Source organism: Podarcis vaucheri (assembly GCF_965113315.1).
Source record: "Podarcis vaucheri genome assembly, chromosome: 17".
Taxonomy (NCBI): domain Eukaryota; kingdom Metazoa; phylum Chordata; class Lepidosauria; order Squamata; family Lacertidae; genus Podarcis; species Podarcis vaucheri.
In genome coordinates this window covers 5123309-5141887 of record NC_138755.1, presented here as the reverse complement: position 1 = coordinate 5141887, position 18579 = coordinate 5123309, and the positions used below count along the sequence as shown (strand labels likewise).

At 45.3% G+C, this 18579-nt stretch overlaps 1 protein-coding gene and 1 long non-coding RNA gene across 5 annotated transcripts in view; one reads left to right on the top strand and one right to left on the bottom strand.

Annotated features, from left to right (window-relative positions):
• Positions 1 to 18579, top strand: part of LOC309522339 — a 232792-nt gene that overhangs the window by 175825 nt on the left and 38388 nt on the right. The gene's annotated exons all lie outside the window — the stretch shown is intronic.
• FGD1 (FYVE, RhoGEF and PH domain containing 1) overlaps positions 1 to 18579 on the bottom strand; it is a 45953-nt gene that overhangs the window by 14043 nt on the left and 13331 nt on the right. The window contains exon 2 of the mRNA XM_082205595.1: positions 792 to 965. Within this exon, the coding sequence (XP_082061721.1) occupies positions 792 to 965 (174 nt within the window). The remainder of the gene's footprint in view (positions 1 to 791; positions 966 to 18579) is intronic.

Here is an 18579-nt window from a genome sequence, read left to right as displayed (position 1 = left end):
AAAGCAATTCAAGTTATTTTTTAAAGGCACACATAATATATAGATAATATACACAGTAATATACACAATAATACAATAATATACACAAACCCCCAGCAAAAACAACTGACAGAAGGGCTACTTCTGTGGACTGGCATCATTACCATCAGGTAACAACAACAAAAAACACCCAACAGCACCCTACACCCAGCCCATCTCCTTCTGCCACCCTTTCTCTGGAGAAAAGAGCCTGGATCCTGCCCTACTTCTGGTAGAGGAATCTGTCATACACAAATATGAACATGTCCTGCACTGGATTTTACTGCCAGCTGCTCTTGGAGCCAAACTTGAGTGAAAAAACAAGTCTAAATATACCCTACTATATATTTTGAAAAATTGTTTGCTTGTCTACTTGCTTTGCACATGCTGTAACCCAATTTTGCATGATGGTTCTTGAGATCAAGGAGTAGGTTTTTGTCAATTGGACACCATTTTGAATCAAGATGGCAGACCAAACCTTTCAAAACTGCACCATCAATTTGGAAACTGCAATGTTTTCATTGTTCTTGTTCTTCGAATTCCCAAGCAACGCCAGGCACAAGGCTGTTAGTAATGAACAAATAAATCAGAACCTCCCTCTTTTAACAACTGCGTCTTGCCCCACTTCCTCCGCAGAGCCTGATGCAGGGAATGGGAAAGCCAGGTGCTCTGCCAAAGCCAGTTTGCTCTGCTTGCAGACTTTCTTCCCGGGAAGTTCCACAAAGAACCTCGTTGTGATGGGCTCACTGGGGGGTGAAGACTCGCCTATATACCTTGTGGTTTTGGTCCTGGGGGTCGTTTGAGTGGCCGGAGTTTGGCCACTTCTCCTTCGCTGCTGTCAGGTCCTGGATCAGAGATGAGCCGCTGGGGGGCTTCTGGAGAGCGATGCTCTGGGCTAGGCTCCAAGGAGAGGCTCTTGACCAGGAGCCGTGGGGGCTGAGCAGGACCTAGGAAGAAGAAAAGAACACAAGACAAGATAGTGAAACAAAGGCAACCCTGAAGTATCCACTCTGTGGGGATGAAGTGGTTAGAGTACAGTGGTACCTCAGGTTAAGTACTTCATTCATTCCGGAGGTCCGTTCTTAACCTGAAACTGTTCTTAACCTGAAGCACCACTTTAGCTAATGGGGCCTCCTGCTGCTGCCACACCGCCGGAGCACAATTTCTGTTCTCATCCTGAAGCAAAGTTCTTAACCTGAAGCACTATTTCTGGGTTAGCGGAGTCTGTAACCTGAAGTGTATGTAACCTGAAGCATATGTAACCCGAGGTACCACTGTATCACTGTACCAGGTACCAAGGTACCACTGTACCAGGGAAACCAAAATTAAAATCTTCACTCAGCCATGATTTCAGCTAGTCACTAATTCTCTGTCTAACCTACCCCACAGGGTAACAACCTATGGGTAAACTGAAGCATGGGAAACCATGTACACCATCTCAGGTACCTTGGAGGAAAGGTAGAATATTAAATGTGGAAAACAAACAAACAAACAGTAGCCTCAAGGTTTCCTCAAAAAGTGTTAGCCCGGGAGAGAACTGGGGCACCTTCAACAAGGGTGGAAGCAAGGTTTGATAGCCTGGAATAGCCTTGGCTTATTACATATAATAAGCCAAGCCGTATAATGCCTAAGATAGAAGTCTAGGTGTTTAACTCTTTATATTGAAAGCAAAATAATGATTTCATAACTCTGCTTTGCAGAACAGACTTGCGAGCCCATCATAATGACTGATATGACACTTCCTCAGAGATCAGAACTAGTTTCCTGGCCTAGTTGCATCACATAGAAAAGCTGCAACTACTAGTTTAAATAAATAAATAAACACACACATTTGTGTCTCAGTTGTGCTTCTGAACTGGTCTTTGGCCGTAATAATAAATTATTACTATTGCACACATTTGTGATTAAGTGCCTTTCCATAGCAAGCTCAGAGTGACTATTAAGTAAATTTAAATCACAAAACAGTAGAAGAAAAATGCATGGCTCTACTTTTTAAGAAATAAAGTCATGCTGAAAGCAAATATGTAAGTAAAAGCTGCAATAAAATATATGCAGTCTTAGAAGCCAAAACAAGTTAAGAGATGCCAATTAAAAACTAAATTAAACAAAGAAGGCTTTTTCCCCCACAGACAATAAAGTATTTACCTTGCCGTAAAAGAGGAATGATGGGGGCTGGCAAGTCTCCCAAGTGAGATGGTTTCACAGAAGAGTTTGCCAACCACTGAGAATATCACCTCCCCCAAGCACTACTGGAAAATACTGCCCTAAAGAACACAGAAAGAGTGGCATCTACCAGTCTCAGAGCTTGGGGAAGACTGTATGGTTGAAAGGGTTTCTCAACGTATCTTAGACCATGGAATTTTAAAGCTTTACTGCTAATAAACTCCAATTGATCTCAGAAACTCAATGGTAACCAGTGCAGGCAATGCCCCTTCATGCTCTGGCCTGATCCAGTTAATGCCCAGTTTGCAAGCCATGGGACTTTTTCTACCCCACCTAAGTCAGAGATGCAAGCTGATACAGATGTCAATGCCCAACACAGCAATAGCAGAGCTTATTGTGAGACAGAGCTATAGGGCCAAAAAGGTGGAAGAAGGCTGAGACTGCGGATCCCAGCCCAAAGGATCCCCCTCAATATACATATTGGGTGTTACAGGAGCAAAACTGACCCTTTCGCAAGGTAAGGTGAATGGTCACCTCGTGGCAATTTTGGGTTCCATTAAGAGAGAGATACAGAGGTCCTAAGAATGTAAAAACGACCCTCTTGGACCAGACCAAAGGTCCATCTAGACCAGGGGTCTGCAACCTGCGGCTCCGGAGCCGCATGTGGCTCTTTTACACCTTTGCCACGGCTCCGGGGCGGATACTAGCGAGGGGAGGAGGCGCATTGTGCGCCCCGACACTCCCCACTGTGGCGGACGCTGTACTGGCTGTGGCGTCGCATGGGGCGGTGCATGCGTTAGTCACGCACCGTCCCAATGTCACCTTCCCGCCCGCTGTCAGATCGCGGCTCCGGAGATATAGTTGTTTTAAATGTCACAATGGTTTTGTGGCTCCCAGTTTTTCCCCCCTCGGAAACAGGTCCAAGTGGCTCTTTTTGTCTTAAAGGTTGCAGACCCCTGATCTAGACCAACATCCTGATCTCACGGTACCAACAAGACGACTATGGGACCTCAATGCAAGAGCCCTCTCCCCACTTGGGATTCTTAGTAACTGATATACAGAGACACATTGCCTCCAGCAGTGGAGGTAAAATATAGGAATCATGGCTAGTAGCCATGAATAGCTTCATCCTCCATAAATTTACTTAAAGCCATCCAACTTGGTGGACATCATGTTATCATGTGGGAGGCAAATTACAGACCCTCCAAGTGTCCCTATTTTCCAGGGACAGTCCAGGATTTACAGAAGCCATCCCAGTTTCTGACTTCATCCTGTCCCGCTTCTCCTTAGGATGTCCCGATTTTCATTAGAGAGATGTTGGAGGGGATGGTAGGACGTCCCTATTTACATCGGACAAATGCTGGAGGGTGTGAATTCTATAATTTAACTGAGTGGAGATGTAGTTAATTTTGTTTGTTCTGAATCTCCCAGCATTCAGCTTCATTGGGTTCTAGTAATAGGCAATATGGAGTAAAACATCTCTCCAACCACATCACACAATTTTTATACACATCTCTCATACGGTACACAGTATTCCAAGTGTGTACGCACCATATATTTGCACAACAGCATTATGATATAGGTAACATTATTTTCAGTGTGGCATAATGGTTAAGAGTGTTCGGGCTATAACCTGGAAGACCAGGGCTTGAATTCCCACTCAGCTATGAAGCTCACTGAGTGAGCCTAACCTACTGTTGTTGTGAAGATGAAATTGGGGGGGGGGGGGCAGGGTGGAGAGAGAACCATGTATACCACCTTGAGTTCCATGGAAGAAAAAAGTTGGTACTGTATATAAATGTAATAAATAAAATAAAATCCCTAACACAGAATTGCCTGTTTTCACAGCTGGGTCAATACCCTCATCAAGCTATTCACTATAACCCCAAGGTCTCATTCCTGGTCAGTCACTGCCAGTTGAGATCCCACGAGTATATATGTAACATTATATTCCCACCACCATGTACACTGCTTGATATTTGCTTACGTTGAATTGCATTTGCCATTTTTTCTGTCTATTCCAGGGGCAGTGTGTCCCAATTTTCCGCTTGGGGTAAAAACAGGAAGTGCTGCCTTGCCCTGCCACCACACTGCCACTGCCCTTACCAGTGGTGCAAAGCTACAGAGGCAGGTTCCAGCGAGATCACTCTGGAAACCAGTGCTGAGGCCGGGGCTGCATCAATGCCACCAGTGGGGATGGCAGGGCAGCTGCTTCACCCTGACATATGGGTTGGCCACTCCTGTCCATTCGCTTAGTCTTGAGAGATTCTCTTGCAGCTCATCACCATCCCTCTTTGCTTCAATGACCCTGAACAATTTGGTTTCATCAGCAAACTTGGCTACCTCACTGCTCACCTCTAACTCTAGATCATGGGTAGGCAAACTAAGGCCCGGGGGGCCAGATCCAGCCCAATCACCTTCTAAATCCGTCCCGCAGACGGTCCGGGAATCAGTGTGTTTTTACATACGTAGAATGTTTCCTTGTATTTAAAATGCATCTCTGAGTTATTTGTGGGGCAAAGGAATTTGTTCATTCCCCCCCCAAAAAAAAATAGTCCGGTCCCCCACAAGATCTGAGGGACAGTGGACCAGCCCCCTGCTGAAAAAGTTTGCTGACCCCTGCTCTAGACCATCAATGAACAAATTTTAAAGTAGCGGTCCCAATTCCCTTCCTCACTTTCTACATCCCTCCACTGGGATTCTATTTCTTCTCTATGCTTCCTGTTTCTTAACCTGTTCCTGATCCTTGAGAGGCCCTCTCCTATTAGTCCATGACTGCCAAGCTTACTCAGGAGTGGCTTTGATGAGAGACTTTATCTTAAAAACAATAATAAAGAGTTCAGGTACACAATGTACCAATGGAGAACAATCCAGAAGGAGGTTCCTAGGCACAAGGCTCATTGAAATTTGGATTCTCTGTCTCAAGCTCCAAAATGTCCTGATCCCTGGTCAGGAGAAACAGTTCCTACCTACCAGTACTTCTCTCACAGAATAGTATACACACCATCATTTCCAACGATTCTGAGAGGTGCACCTTTTACCTGCTAGAATTGCTATCCTCGGCTCTGATATCTTTTTATTAGAGAACGTTTGATAACAAATCAATTCACAGACAATGAGCAGTATATATCCTTTCCATTGGAATCCTGTCTGCATAGACTCCCTTCCTTTCTTTTCATGCCTGGCTGAGGAGAAGGCTAATGGCAAGCTAAACAGAAGTTTTTATCACAGGAAACTCTCACCATGAGGTGGGGTATGCTTGTAATTTGTCATATTTATCTTCTTTTGAGCTAACATTCTGAGTGTGGTGAAAGAATGAAAAAAAAAAAGGACCATGTTCATTTTGCATCGAAGGGCTGTCTAAAGGCATCTCAAGGCAAATGAAATGTTATGTAAAATGGCAGCTATGGCAAAGCCTGCAGAACCTCAGGACTCTGGGGGTGGGAAGAGGAAGTTTCTGTCTCTCTGTCTGTCTCCCACTTCTGTGATCCCACCAAAACTCCCTGAAGCTGCAAACAGTCCGGATTTCATCTGGACCATGAAAGGGGGGTGGGAGAGAGATAGGGTGTCAAACTGCCTCTCTCCCACCCCCATGGTCCTGTGGCTGCTCAGGTTTCCCCACAAACACACCCCAAAACACACTTTAACATGCAATTCACACCACATCTTATTAGGCCCTCAATTTCACTGCAAGGAGCATGCTCACAGGAACACATAAGGAATAATTACCAGGAGAATGTCACCTTGTAACATGAGCTACATGTTAAGACCAGAAAATGATGATGATGATGCAAACATGGCTGTCTAAACAACATCAACAACAATGCCAGGGTGGAGTCTGTTTGTGTGAATCTAGATCAGAGCAGTGGCATGGTTAGGATGGGAGCTTTGGTGCTGTGTCCCCATCAAGGTCCTATCAGAACAGGGCCTCCTGCAACTGCTATTTGCAGTGGGAAAAAGTCCCCCTTGGTGCCAATGGGCGCTTTCCTCCCACTGCAAACAATGAGGGACCAGGTTTTATTATTTCTTTATTAAATTTGTATGTGCCCCTTCATCTAAAGATCGTAAGGTGGTTCTGATTGAGATCAAAACAGGGGGGAAAGGATTAAAGCCAACACCCCCACCATAACCTCAGTCTGGCTCCACACAAATCATTTACTTATTTTAAAAGTCACACAAGGGCTGAAGACATGAATAACATCATGACTAGTTTGGTTCCAAGCTGTTTGTAATATTCCAAATCCTTCACTTAACCGAGTTGGAAGCCGAGAGATGCAATTCCACCTAGATGTCTTGCCAGGGCTTGTCCCAGGGAGAAGTTCCCAACAGGATTTTAAATAGATCATCTCAGTGTTTCTTCTCCATGCAGCCTACCTTAGAAAACTAGGAAAGTCACTGGAAATTAAGCTCTCTAAAAGGTTAAGAAATTGCACCTCTGGGCACCCTCCCTATTCTATATAATCTTCTGTAGGGTTTTGAAATATACAGAGGAGAAACAACCTCAACTTCAACTTGCCTCTTGCAAGCCCCGGAGGCTAAGTAAGGGAAGGATTTCTAGGCAACACCTCCATGACTCAAATACACCAGCTACTCCAAGAGCAAGGAACTGCTTTCTTCTATTTAGGAAGATCTGAATAACGTTGTGGGAGAACCCCTGGTTAAAATGAGAAGCGGAAATTATGGAGTAGGGGCTAGGAACAGAAGAAGATGGTCTCCATGTTGGCACTCTGTGGCTTAAGTCACTGTCCTAGAAGACTTAGTGGACACACCAATCAAAATGCCAAACTTCGGAAACTTTATTGCCTCTTAAGCAAAAGCAAAACAGCAACAGGAAATGCTTGATGCCACCCAGATATAAGTAAGCCCAGTGCCCTCTTGTGACATTCACTGGGGTGGAAGAGAAGGGTGGAGAAAGAAGCTTGACAAGAGAGACAAAGGTTAGTTTTCCCATTTGTCCACTACAATTTGTTAGTTTTTCAGGACTACACTGAAAACCTGTGAAGACACACAAAAGGCTTCGGATGGATTCAGATGAACATTTTGCCACACATCTGTACCAGGTGTGCAGTTTAAAAAATAATAATCCATGCCACTTGGCAGGATGATACAGGCAACCATTTTTCACATGACTATTGACACAGTGTGGTGCATTTATCATGGATAATGTTCACTTCTATCCACCTGGTGTGTGTTTAGTCACACAATTCTGGGTAGAAGAAAACATTCATATACATGCGTACAGACTTTGGCTCAGCCAAACTGGATTTGGAATTGGCAGTGTGGCTTCTCAACTAGAACTCACAAACATGTACAGGCATACAGCAGAAAGAGAAGAGAGCAAAAAATATTAGGTTGCATCCAATTAAGCTATACCAAGAACAGACTCACTGAAATTAATAGATCTAAGATAGTAATGTCCATTAACTTAAGTGGGTTTACTCTGATTACGGCTAATGTCAGATACAACCCATTTATATGTATATGGATTTAAAGGTGGTTATTTAAAAAGCAAATCTGGCACAGATTTGTGAAAGATAGATCCTATTAACCCACAATAGCTGTACACCTCTGCTGGAAGGCAATGGGTGGGGATCTGGTCGGGTTCATCTAGGCCAGGGGTCAGCAAACCTTTCCAGCAGGGGGCCAGTCCACAGTCCCTCAGACCTTGTGGGGGGCCGGCCTTTTTTTTTTTTTTTTAATGAACGAATTCCTATGCCCCACAAATAACCCAGAGACACATTTTAAATAAAAGGGCACATTCTACTCATGTAAAAACACACTGATTCCCATACCGTCTGCAGGCCAGACTGAGAAGGCAATTGGCCGGATCCAGCCCCCGGGCCTTAGTTTGCCTACCCATGATCTAAGCAACACAAAAGCAACCTGACACCACTCGGCACATGAGACCCAACTGCTGCTCCTAAGTCCTGTCTCCTCCCTCTTCTGCCCTAAGATAATAAAACACGCTCCGCCAGAAGACCTTGCGGATTATATTCCCTACCCAAAAGGTATAGCTTCAGGTCAAAAATTAAAACAGGTGGTTATGAAATGGAACATAGTCCATCACTTTATGCCTAGGAATTCTTGGGAGACAAGTGACCCACCCAGATGACTAAAGAGGAAAAGGCCTGTGTGTCTGGCAGGATAGCTAAACATACTGTACACCGGAGGCTACTGAACAGATTAAAATGAAACAACCAAAACCAAGTAATGAAACACAGTTACAATTATAAAATAAATTACTTTTAAGTACAATCATCCCACTGCCTCTAGCCAGAAATCTGCAGTGTTGGGAATAGGTTTGCTTCTCACTGAGGAATTGAGGCAGAATACTGTCTACGTGTTTTTCCTGATATCGCCATATCTAAATGAGCTAAAGAAGATAATGACTATGACTATGACTTCTTCTTCTGCTCCTCCTCTTTTAAATAAAAGTTAACCATTCCATGAAAGAGTTGTCCCCTCCTCCAATGACTTAGCAAGTATTAACAGAATATTTAATACAAAATGAGTCATGTCAAATTACGAGCTATGTTCCAACAAGCTGATTAAAACAAATTAAAGAGACAGTTCTGAAACACCTAAAGGAAACCTTTATGCTTACTAGTTGCTTGTGTTCATGCAATAATTTTTTTAAAAAAAATGTTGTAACTGACTTGGTAGTTAAGACAAGAGATGTATTATATGGTGGATATGGGAGGGGCACTCCTGTTTATTTTTTAATTTTTATTTTAACACAGCAAGTTGTTTGACATGGCCCCGCATAATATCTCATACGTAAACCAGGGAGAGCGATCACAGAATGAGTTCACTATTGGCTGAAAAACTGCAACCCTAGAGCAATTATGAATGAAGCTCTTGGCTCTCAAATTGTTCAGCATTTTTTAAAATAGCAGGGATGGTATCCATGCTATTATCACAGAAATGACACAGCTATGGAAAATAGGACTGGAATGAAAAGCGGTCCTTTAAAAATTGAAGACCTGGGCCAAACATATACACACATGATTAAAGCAGAGATAAAAATGTAAAATACCAGTTCAAAAACTGTGGTTTTTTCAGATTTTGAAAATGGAGCTCAACCTTTCAGACAGGAAGGAAGGCCTGGCAGTATGTCCTTTATTGCTTCAAGAAGGATCTCTCAGACTTTGATATGCTTCTAGTCTAGTGTCCTGATTGTCTTAGAAATCCTTCAAGAGCAGACCTGCCCCATGCCCATTTGTGGTTTGCAGCTAGCAACCTGCATCTCCCTGCCTGCCTACCCCCACCCCACCCAAATGCCTCTATACCTATTCTTCCTTGCCTGTACTCTGGGAATTACATCCTTGGGCACTTGGACACAGGTTCACCCAAAGAAAATATTCACCGGCAGCTCCATGATGTTGCAAAATAGATGAACAATTCTAGTATTGCGAGCCTAACTGGACTAGATAACCAAGACCCATTACTGGGTTTTCCATCTCTACATCAGGAGTGGGGAACCCATGGCTTTCCAGATGTGGCCAGACTACAACTCCCATAATCCTGAGTACTACTGGCCTTGCTGACTGAGGCCAATGAGAGTTGGAATCCAGTAACATGAGGAGGGTTCCTGCTTTACATGTTAGCAAAAGGCAGCTGAGAGTGTGGGGATTCAAACTGGGACTGTGGCGCAGGTGTATGGTTGTGAATGCTTTTCCTCAGTACTGTTTTTCAGATTAAAATGCTTCCCACCCATCCGCAGCTGGAAACTTACATATCCAGCCTGGTCTAGATCAAAAAAACATATTAAGCAAGCAATGAAGACTCAATGCTTCTTCCAAGGGGACACAGCAACATCTCCCTACATCCTGAGATCTTAAGCTAAACATATTCAAAATTCCTGCAGCTTATAAAACTTTTCCTAGACTGTAACACTTCAGCATGTATGATTAAATTTATTGCAAATAATTAAAAACACTCCCTGTATGTAGAAAACCAGCCTCTCAGGGAGAGGTCTAACCAGAGCCATTCTCACTGACATATTAGTTTTCTATGTGAAGAGATGGAACATTTCACTCACAAACAGATACATTTTCCGCCTCTTCAAGCAAAGCAGAACAACACCCATCTGGCGCTGTCCTAGAACCCACTTGGGAAATCCATTTCTCCCTTTCCTTGCATGCTCTTGAAGTAGCACCCACCCAAGAAAAGCTTTACCATTTGATTTGGCGGGTTGCTGAAACTGGCCTCAAGATCTCCCTCAGAAACTTCCTTAAAGTCTCAAGTCTCCACATTAAGGCCTAAGAAGGAATCATTGCAACCAGTGACAAATACACTGTTTAAGAGGGTCTTGTCGTCCCTGTCAATTCTGCGGTGGTAACTCGACTGAAGAGCATCGTGATGGAAGCACAGGGACCTAGAACACTACTTCAGTGTTTCCCAACTTTTTTTGGGCAAAGGCACACTTGTTTCATGGAAAAAATCTCGAGGCACACCACCATGCCAGATGGGGAAAGGTCACTTTTTACTTATGTAAAAAAAAATAAAAAAAATAGTAACAGCATAGAAGGTAATGGTTAGGCTAGCATCCCTCTTCCAAATATGCTAGGTTTTTATTTGCAGGGACTGTTCTACATGGGAAAGCATTCAGCACTGTCATTCTCCCATCTGCCATCTGAACTGGTACTATTCTGGGTCAACTTACTCTGCTGCATGTGTAGATGAAAATGGCACCAAGTGTGGGGGAGGGGGCAGAACAGGTTTCAGATACAGGATATTAAGCATACACGTACTTCAGACTGAACTGGTTGCTTGCTTTGCAAGTTTTCATTTCCCAAATGACTGCCTTGGCAAGCGCAATACCTACCAGGCTCAACGCCGGTCTCGCGCTGCCGCTTCCCGCGCTCTCAAGGACCCGGGAGGAGGAAGGCGTGAAGGGAATCCCGAAGGCGCGAAAACCTCGCGCATGCGCAGGCCTTCCGCCTGCGACAGCCCAGTAGGCCGGCCGAAGCGAGCGGCGATGGGATGTGGGAGGGAGCTCGCTCGCCGCCCCGCGTGTGCCTATGTGGGGCACGTTACAGCCCCGTGACGTCAGCGCCACGCAGGCAGCCAGACAGGCAGACGGCGAGAGCCCCGCGCTGGGCGGCCTCTCCTCGCCGCCGCCGCCCCGCCTCTCGCCGCCCAACTCGCCCGCCTCCCTCCCACGGCACACCAGGCAACGTCTCGCGGCACACTAGTGTGCCGCGGAACACCGGTTGGGAAACACTGCACTACTTGATCTCTCGGCTGCAAGATACCACCCCTAAATTCTGTACAACTTCAGGACAAGTATAGAATTGGCGCTTTGAGATAAAGGAACTAAAGCAGGATTCCTCAAACTCGTCCCTCCAGATGTTTTTGGCCTACAACTCCCATGATCCCTAGCTAGCAGGACCACTGGTCAGGGATGATGGGAACTGTAGTCTCAAAACATCTGGAGGGCCGAGGTTGAGGAAGCCTCAACTAAAGCCTGAACACCCTACACAAGAATAGAAGGCCATTTCCTTATCCTGCCCATGCATTCTGCAGATAGTTGCTTATACTGTACAGGACAAGATTAGTCATGCCTTCTATGGTAAATGGTTACCAAAGAAAGTTTCTGTTTACATAGAGAAGAACCTCCTCTATTGAGTAAAATGGAGTTGGCACTAACATGCAAACTTTAGGCCGGTTAGGCTGCAGCCGAAGCACCACTGACTCACACTGTGGGGCATCACGCTTTAAGGATCCAGATCACACCAAAGTAACAAAGACGGCAAAATGATTTAGATGGCAGACTTGTAAGGACGGGAACTGGGACCAAAGGTCAAGCAAATTAAAGAAGAGCAAGATCTAGGCAGGGATAGCAGTCCTCAACTATGTTTAAAGCCTCTGCCATTTTTTAAAAAAAGATAAGAGGATAATCCTTCCACACAGAGGGAAGGAAGTGGGGGTAGATGTTTTTAAAAGACACTTTGAGATAGAGTGAAGATAGCTATTCAGACAATCTTAACTGTTAGCATAGACTTAGGCCCTGAAAAGGGGGGGAGGGGTCTTTAAAACTGCATTCCTTTGAAGGAAAAGAAATAAATAACCACGTGTACTTAGCTGTAGGCAGCCCAAGAGCAGAAGGCGAAAGTCTGCCAGGAGAACCAAAGCCAGGCCAGAACCGAGAGCAGCCTTGCCAATTTGGTGCCCTTCAGAGGCATCAGTTTGGGGGAAGGTCTTCATCAAGGAAGCACAGGAAGTTCATGCAGAAGCAGATCTGAGGATTAGCAAAAAGCCCAAACTGAGAAATCTCCCACCTGGGACAAGAGAAGACCAGTGTCAGAAACTCCACCAGCACATGGCACATTTTGAGACTGACCCGGGTCCAACTCATGTCTGAGTGGGGATTTGAACTGTGATCTCCCAGGTCTTAGTCTAACACTCTAACCACTACACCACACTGACTTCCTAGAGTGCTTCTGCTCTGGGACACTGGCATAAAATAAAGTAGGTACCGTATTTTTTGCACCATAACACTCACCTTTTTCCTCCTAGAAAGTAAGGGGAAATGTCTGTGCGTGTTATGGAGGGAATGCCTACAGGTGGCATGCCTACGGATTTTCCTCCTCTAAAAACTATGTGCGTGTTATGGTCGGGTGCGTGTTATAGAGCGAAAAATACGGTAAATAAATACGGTGAAAGCCAAATGTCCCTTAGAGACGGATCTGAAATATTTTCCTTGGAGCTTTACTTTGTTTCATTCTGAATTGTTTTATCTGATGTTTTAACGTGTTGTATACTGCTTTGATATTTTTTTCTTTAAAATATAAAGTGATATAGAAGTGAAAATTATTATCATTATTAATAATGATAATGGTGATTATGATGATGATAATCGCCACAACAGAATGTCTAGGCACCATTTTTATGGGGAACAACAACAACAACCTCCATAAAAAATGGCACCTAGACATTCTGTTGTGGTGACCATAACCAAGGTTTAGGGTTCCATTTGGCGATTAGCTTATATATGTGAGTTTCTAATACAGTCAAACCTCGGTTCCTGAACGGCTCCATTTTGGAACATTTCAGCTCCCAAACGCCAAAATCCCGGAAGTAAATGCTCCGGTTTTTAAACTTTTTTGGAAGCTGAACGTCCGATGCAGCTTCCGCTGGAGTGCTAGAAGCTCCTGCAACCAAACTGAAGCCGCGCCTCGGTTGTCGAACATTTCAGAAGCTGAATGGGCTTCCGGAACGGATTACGTTCGACAACCAAGGTTGGACTGTACTGGGGAAGACCCAAACTAGATGGCTGGCAGATGGGTCAGGAGACTGGGAGACTGCAAGAGTGTGAGGCAAACTGGGAAATTAGAGGACAAGCAAGGAGAGCTATCTAGACAGCAGTGAGGAGCAAGGAAGTAACCTAGAAAAGTCCAAAGTCTGGAACGTTGCCCAGGCAAATATGCATATTCCGCCTAAAAGCATTTATAGCCAGGTCAGGCTTGGAGGAACAAATGGGCCTGTCTAGGAAGAAGCTGTAAAGCTGCTTGGGGGTTCCTGAAAACAGTTCTGTACCTTCCTCCTCTGCTTGACTAGTTTTCAACAGGTGAAGAGAGACCCACAAGTAGACCACACCTCAGCCTACAATCATATTCTTTAAGATATTTTGAGGGAAAGAAAGAGAGAGCACTTTATCTCACACACAATATGTGTGTGTGTTTTAACATGGATTCCACAACTGGTCGAGGCCTTTGGGCACTTAGCAAGTGATGATCAGACCAATTCAGAAAAAAAAGGTTGGCTGTACTTAAGACCCACTGAAATCAAATAGATTTAAATCGGCCGCAGCTCATTTATTCCTTTAGCTTTCAGTGGCACTCCCAAGGATGAATAGCTTTCTCTGAACTGGAACTTCAGTTCTGTTTACTTATCTAAAATAACAGACATTGACTAGCAAGGAGCTGCACATTTTTGTAGTGGTCCAGGACCCCATAATCTCTCCTCAAATTAATGGTTTTTCTATTTCACGAAGTTCTGAACTTCTAATTGCCAGGAAACAGGAAATGATCTAAAATAAAGCTATAACCTATTCTCTCTCTTACTAATTCTGGGTGACCAACTGACAAGAGTTGATACTGAACTACCAAATTGATAGTAACCTCAGTGCAATGAAAGCAATCTCAGCAGGAGGGTGAAGGTTCTGTTTTCTCCATTATCAACGAGCACACACACATATACCCACAAAATGGGGAGAAAGAACTAGGCCCACCAACTTCCAAGCAGGCCTGGCCTGGGACATTTTGGTGCTCGAGACAGAAAACAGAAATGGCAGCAGCTTCTTTGGGCCACAATCCACTCGGACCTTCTCTTGCACAAGATCCACTGAAATGCGTGGAAACTTTTACCCAGCTACTACTGATTTCAAAAGAGCTTCCACGGAATTCCCTGGTGGATTATGCCCAAGGACCAGAGCTTTCCGGCGCTACCTTTCTTAACTATAGGCAAAGCCTGTTGCTTGAGGAAGCAGCCCCTGCATGGAAGATCTTCTCTCCCCCACTAGTATTATCCCCAGAAGAAAAGGCTGAAGCCCACAAACTTGGGTTTCACTCACCCCTGTGGAAGGGAAGCCCGGGCAAACACTTCCTTGCTTTCCAGGTCCCTCTGAAGCTCCCAAGAACCCGCGGAAGAAGTCAAAATTCCTCCTGCTGCCTCTATTCCTAGCAACGGCCAGTCCAAACAGTTTCAAACAGCACTGCCCAAACAGGAACCTACCTGCCTCTTTAAGGTGGCGAAATCTAGAAGTGGAACACTGGCTGTGGAGCAATTTGTGTGTGTGGCTGGGGAAAGCAGGAGGGGGAATCTAGTTGTGAGCTAGATCAGAGTCCGAAATTAAGTCTAGGTCAGTGAGGAATGGGGGAACATCTGAGTGCAAAGAACTGCACATCTGGAACAATAGTTGTCGGCTTATCCCAAATGTTGGTGTTTGTATAGTTCCCACGGGAGGCGGGGGAGAATAACATGGATTAGATTGTATATTTTATTAGGACAACCAGTATTTTTTTAAAAAAATGGTTCACACAAGTTTAGAATTTTACAAGTCTGTCCACCAAACTGGTTTAATGATCATTATGTGTGACAAAGTGTTTGGTGAAGCCCAGAAGTTCACACACCATCATTAAACTGAGGGTACTAAACTGATAGAAGGCATACAAATATTTAAAATGAATGCACAGGTCTGGGGTGGGTGTGTTCAAATAAATAGATGTTACCACTTCAGGCTAATCATTATGATTCCGTTCCTCTGTTCCTCAGGCTGTAAACTAGGAGTAGCCACTGCTCTGTTCCTTGTGATGTCTACTCGAAGGCAACGCATGACATGATATAGCCTCACCACGTAGCCACACCGTGCGCTCCCTGCCATGACAGTTAATGATGCGAGGTGAAGTTGGGGTAATGGACAGCACCAGGCAATCACATCATGGATCTTGTTCAATGGCACATTATAAGGAACAGCTGTGGAGCAGAACCCCTCTGTCCTTTTGCACCATTAAATGTTCATGTCTATGCTTTGTTCAGACAGATAACTCTTTTGCAAGGAGTTATTAAAACTTCCAGTGCCAGGCACAACAGGATACACCAATGCAACATGTGGGAGAGAGAAGACCCTGAATCAATACAGCACTTGGGATCTAACGCAGTTGGAACATCAGTCTGTCTTGTGTAATTCACTTTCTCTTAGGGCTGAACTATGCGCAATGGTGACACAACCAGGTGCTAGAACAGGGACAGCCAATGTGGAGCCCATCATCCCCAACCAGAGGCCATGCCGGCTGGGGGGTGGGAGTTGGAGCTGAAAAACAACATCCCGGGTGACTGCCCCTGTGCTAGAAGATTGGCCATGCTGAATTCATAGAAAGCTAGCAGGAAATTTACAGTGCACAGGCAGCAAGCAGGTGTTGAAACTTGCCCTCACCTGACATTTCCCTCTTCTCCCCAACCCCCACTCACCCAGGGGGCTTTAGTTCCAGTTTCAGAGCCCCACTGAAAGGAAAAATAGCTGAGGGACGAGGCTGTGTGAGAAAAGCAGTTCCCCAGCTTAAATCCCAGCACATTTTAGATGACTTCAACAGCAACCCATATTCTAACGCATGAGTTTATGGCCATCAGATGCAGTTAGTCCACCATCTATAAAATGGAGGCAACTATTCTCTGCTTCAGAAAACTATTGTGAAGGTGGAACAAAGCACTGTAAAGCATTTTACACATTAAAAATGATATGTGCATGGATATATAACTCCTCTGAAAATCTGTAATAAGGGGACCTATTAAAGCAATTTTTCTTGGGACTATCACAGTTGTCACCCACAGATCGGAAAACCATCTTCTCCGTAACGCCCTTTAACAGGTTTCCTTCAGCATATAACAAACCCTTCCAAGTTCAGGCTTTCCTCACACAGTATGATCAGTCCCTCCCCTGCGCTGGAGCCATTTCCAGCCATTAATGGACCAATTGCTGCAGAATCTAGCTAAACGAAAATGCAGCACTTTTTAGCAACCCATGGGAAAGAGTTCCAGTGTTTAACCGCAGCTGACATGATTCTAAATGCAACCCCCTTTCACGTGTGCTTTGCCCTTCCACGCAATCTGTAGCTGTACGCACAGGTAATAGAGCTTACAGGCAAAACGGAGCCTTCCCTCCCTGCTCCCAAAGTTCCCGCTTCCACCTTAACCCGGCCAGTGACCTCACCTGTAGGGATAAGCCCTGCCAGCTCTGACTCGCCTGCTGCACTTCCGGAGCCTGCCTACCTGCCGCACCCGAGTCAGGAGTGAGCCTCCAGGCTGCTCCATGTACCTTCTGGGAGGGGCAGGGTGCCATCTGAGCCCAGGTTCAGTAGGGCTTAGCCTCAGCTGCAGAGTTCACTGACTTCTGGAGCAGCCCAAGGTGAGTGCCTTGCGCTGGCAGCTGAGTAACTACACTCTGCTCCATGCACCAAGGAAGGGGAACAGGAAGGTTTCCAAGAAGAAAACAGGTATTCTAAGCAGGCTTTAGCCTTTATCCCCAACTAACGCTTAAATCCATCTAACTCAGTGGTGTCCTAACTTTTTCCAAAGACGGACAGATTTGATGAAGTGAAGGGCTGTGAGGGCCGACCAAGGGGCCAACCAAAGTTGTTGACCTTTTTTTTAGGATTGAAGTTGTTGAGCTTTTTGTTCAGTTTTTTTTTAGGATTTTACCCCCAGGAAATAAACTGCCATGGGGGCCGGATTAAACCGACCGGCGGGACAGATTAGGCCCCCAAAACAGACTTTGGACATACCTGATCTAACTGCATTACTCTAAGTCATCCTAAGCCAATCCTTTGTTACCCACAACTCTCCCTTTGTTCTCTCTTCCACTTTCAAAATTTAGGATGTAAGCTCCTTGGGGACAGAGACCTTCCATTCCTCTCTATGTAAAGTGACATGGGCACTGACTGGGCTATATAATAATGAAAGTTAAGAAGTGTTAGCAGGGAGCGGAGGGAAGGAGAAAGTCGCCATGTTCTTTCCACACAAATCTGAGCTCTGGCGATGTGGGGCAGCTGGTCATGAGTCAAATGGCAAACCCACGCCCCTTCCTACTCTCCCCTTGCCCCACAGAAAGAGAAAACCCATCAAGCTCTCTATTCCCCAGGGGGTTACCTGTTCCGCAAATGTGCTGACGCCATCTGCACTCTGGAGTGAAAGGAACAGATGGCACAGGGGTCCCTTCTGCATCAGGGTCCCGACCCCCACCAACCCCCCCACTGCTATTCCTGCCTGAGGCTCTGCTTGCAGGTCCCACAGGGCTTTAAAGATCCTCCCCCCCCCCAACTCACAGCCCACCCCTGTAATGCAAGCCAGGCTGGGTCAAATGGATTAATGAGTCTCAGAGCAGGGATTAGACACTGATATGGATAAGGCAAAGGTGGGGACTGAGATATGGAGGTGGGGGTGTCAAGAGAACCCAGAAGCCTGCACAGAGGGAGGGGGGTCATCGGGGGGGGGGTCAAGAGGAAAATCCCTGACCACTTATGTACGAAAGTGCTTGGAACACAATTAAAGCTCCGTTTTCCATTAACAAAACTGGAGGCTGGAAGGGCTTTTAAAAACCATTAAGCCTGTGTGTGTGTGTGTGTGTGTGTGTGTGTGTGTGTGTGTAAGAAACCCTTTTGTAGTATCTTTAACGTTTCCCATGGAGAGATGGACTTGACAGAGAAGTGCCATTTCCAGCCTCTCTAGGTCTGCGAAGGCTTGGAGGCTTCTCAGAAGCAGACAGCCTCGCTGCCAATCCAAGGCCACTTGTGTCTGGCAGTATTTGTGTCAAATCTGTCCAGGAGTCACCTACATAAGGCTGTCACCTGCGGGGGGTGGGGGAGAGGAAAAGAGCGAAACCCTGCCACACAAAGGATT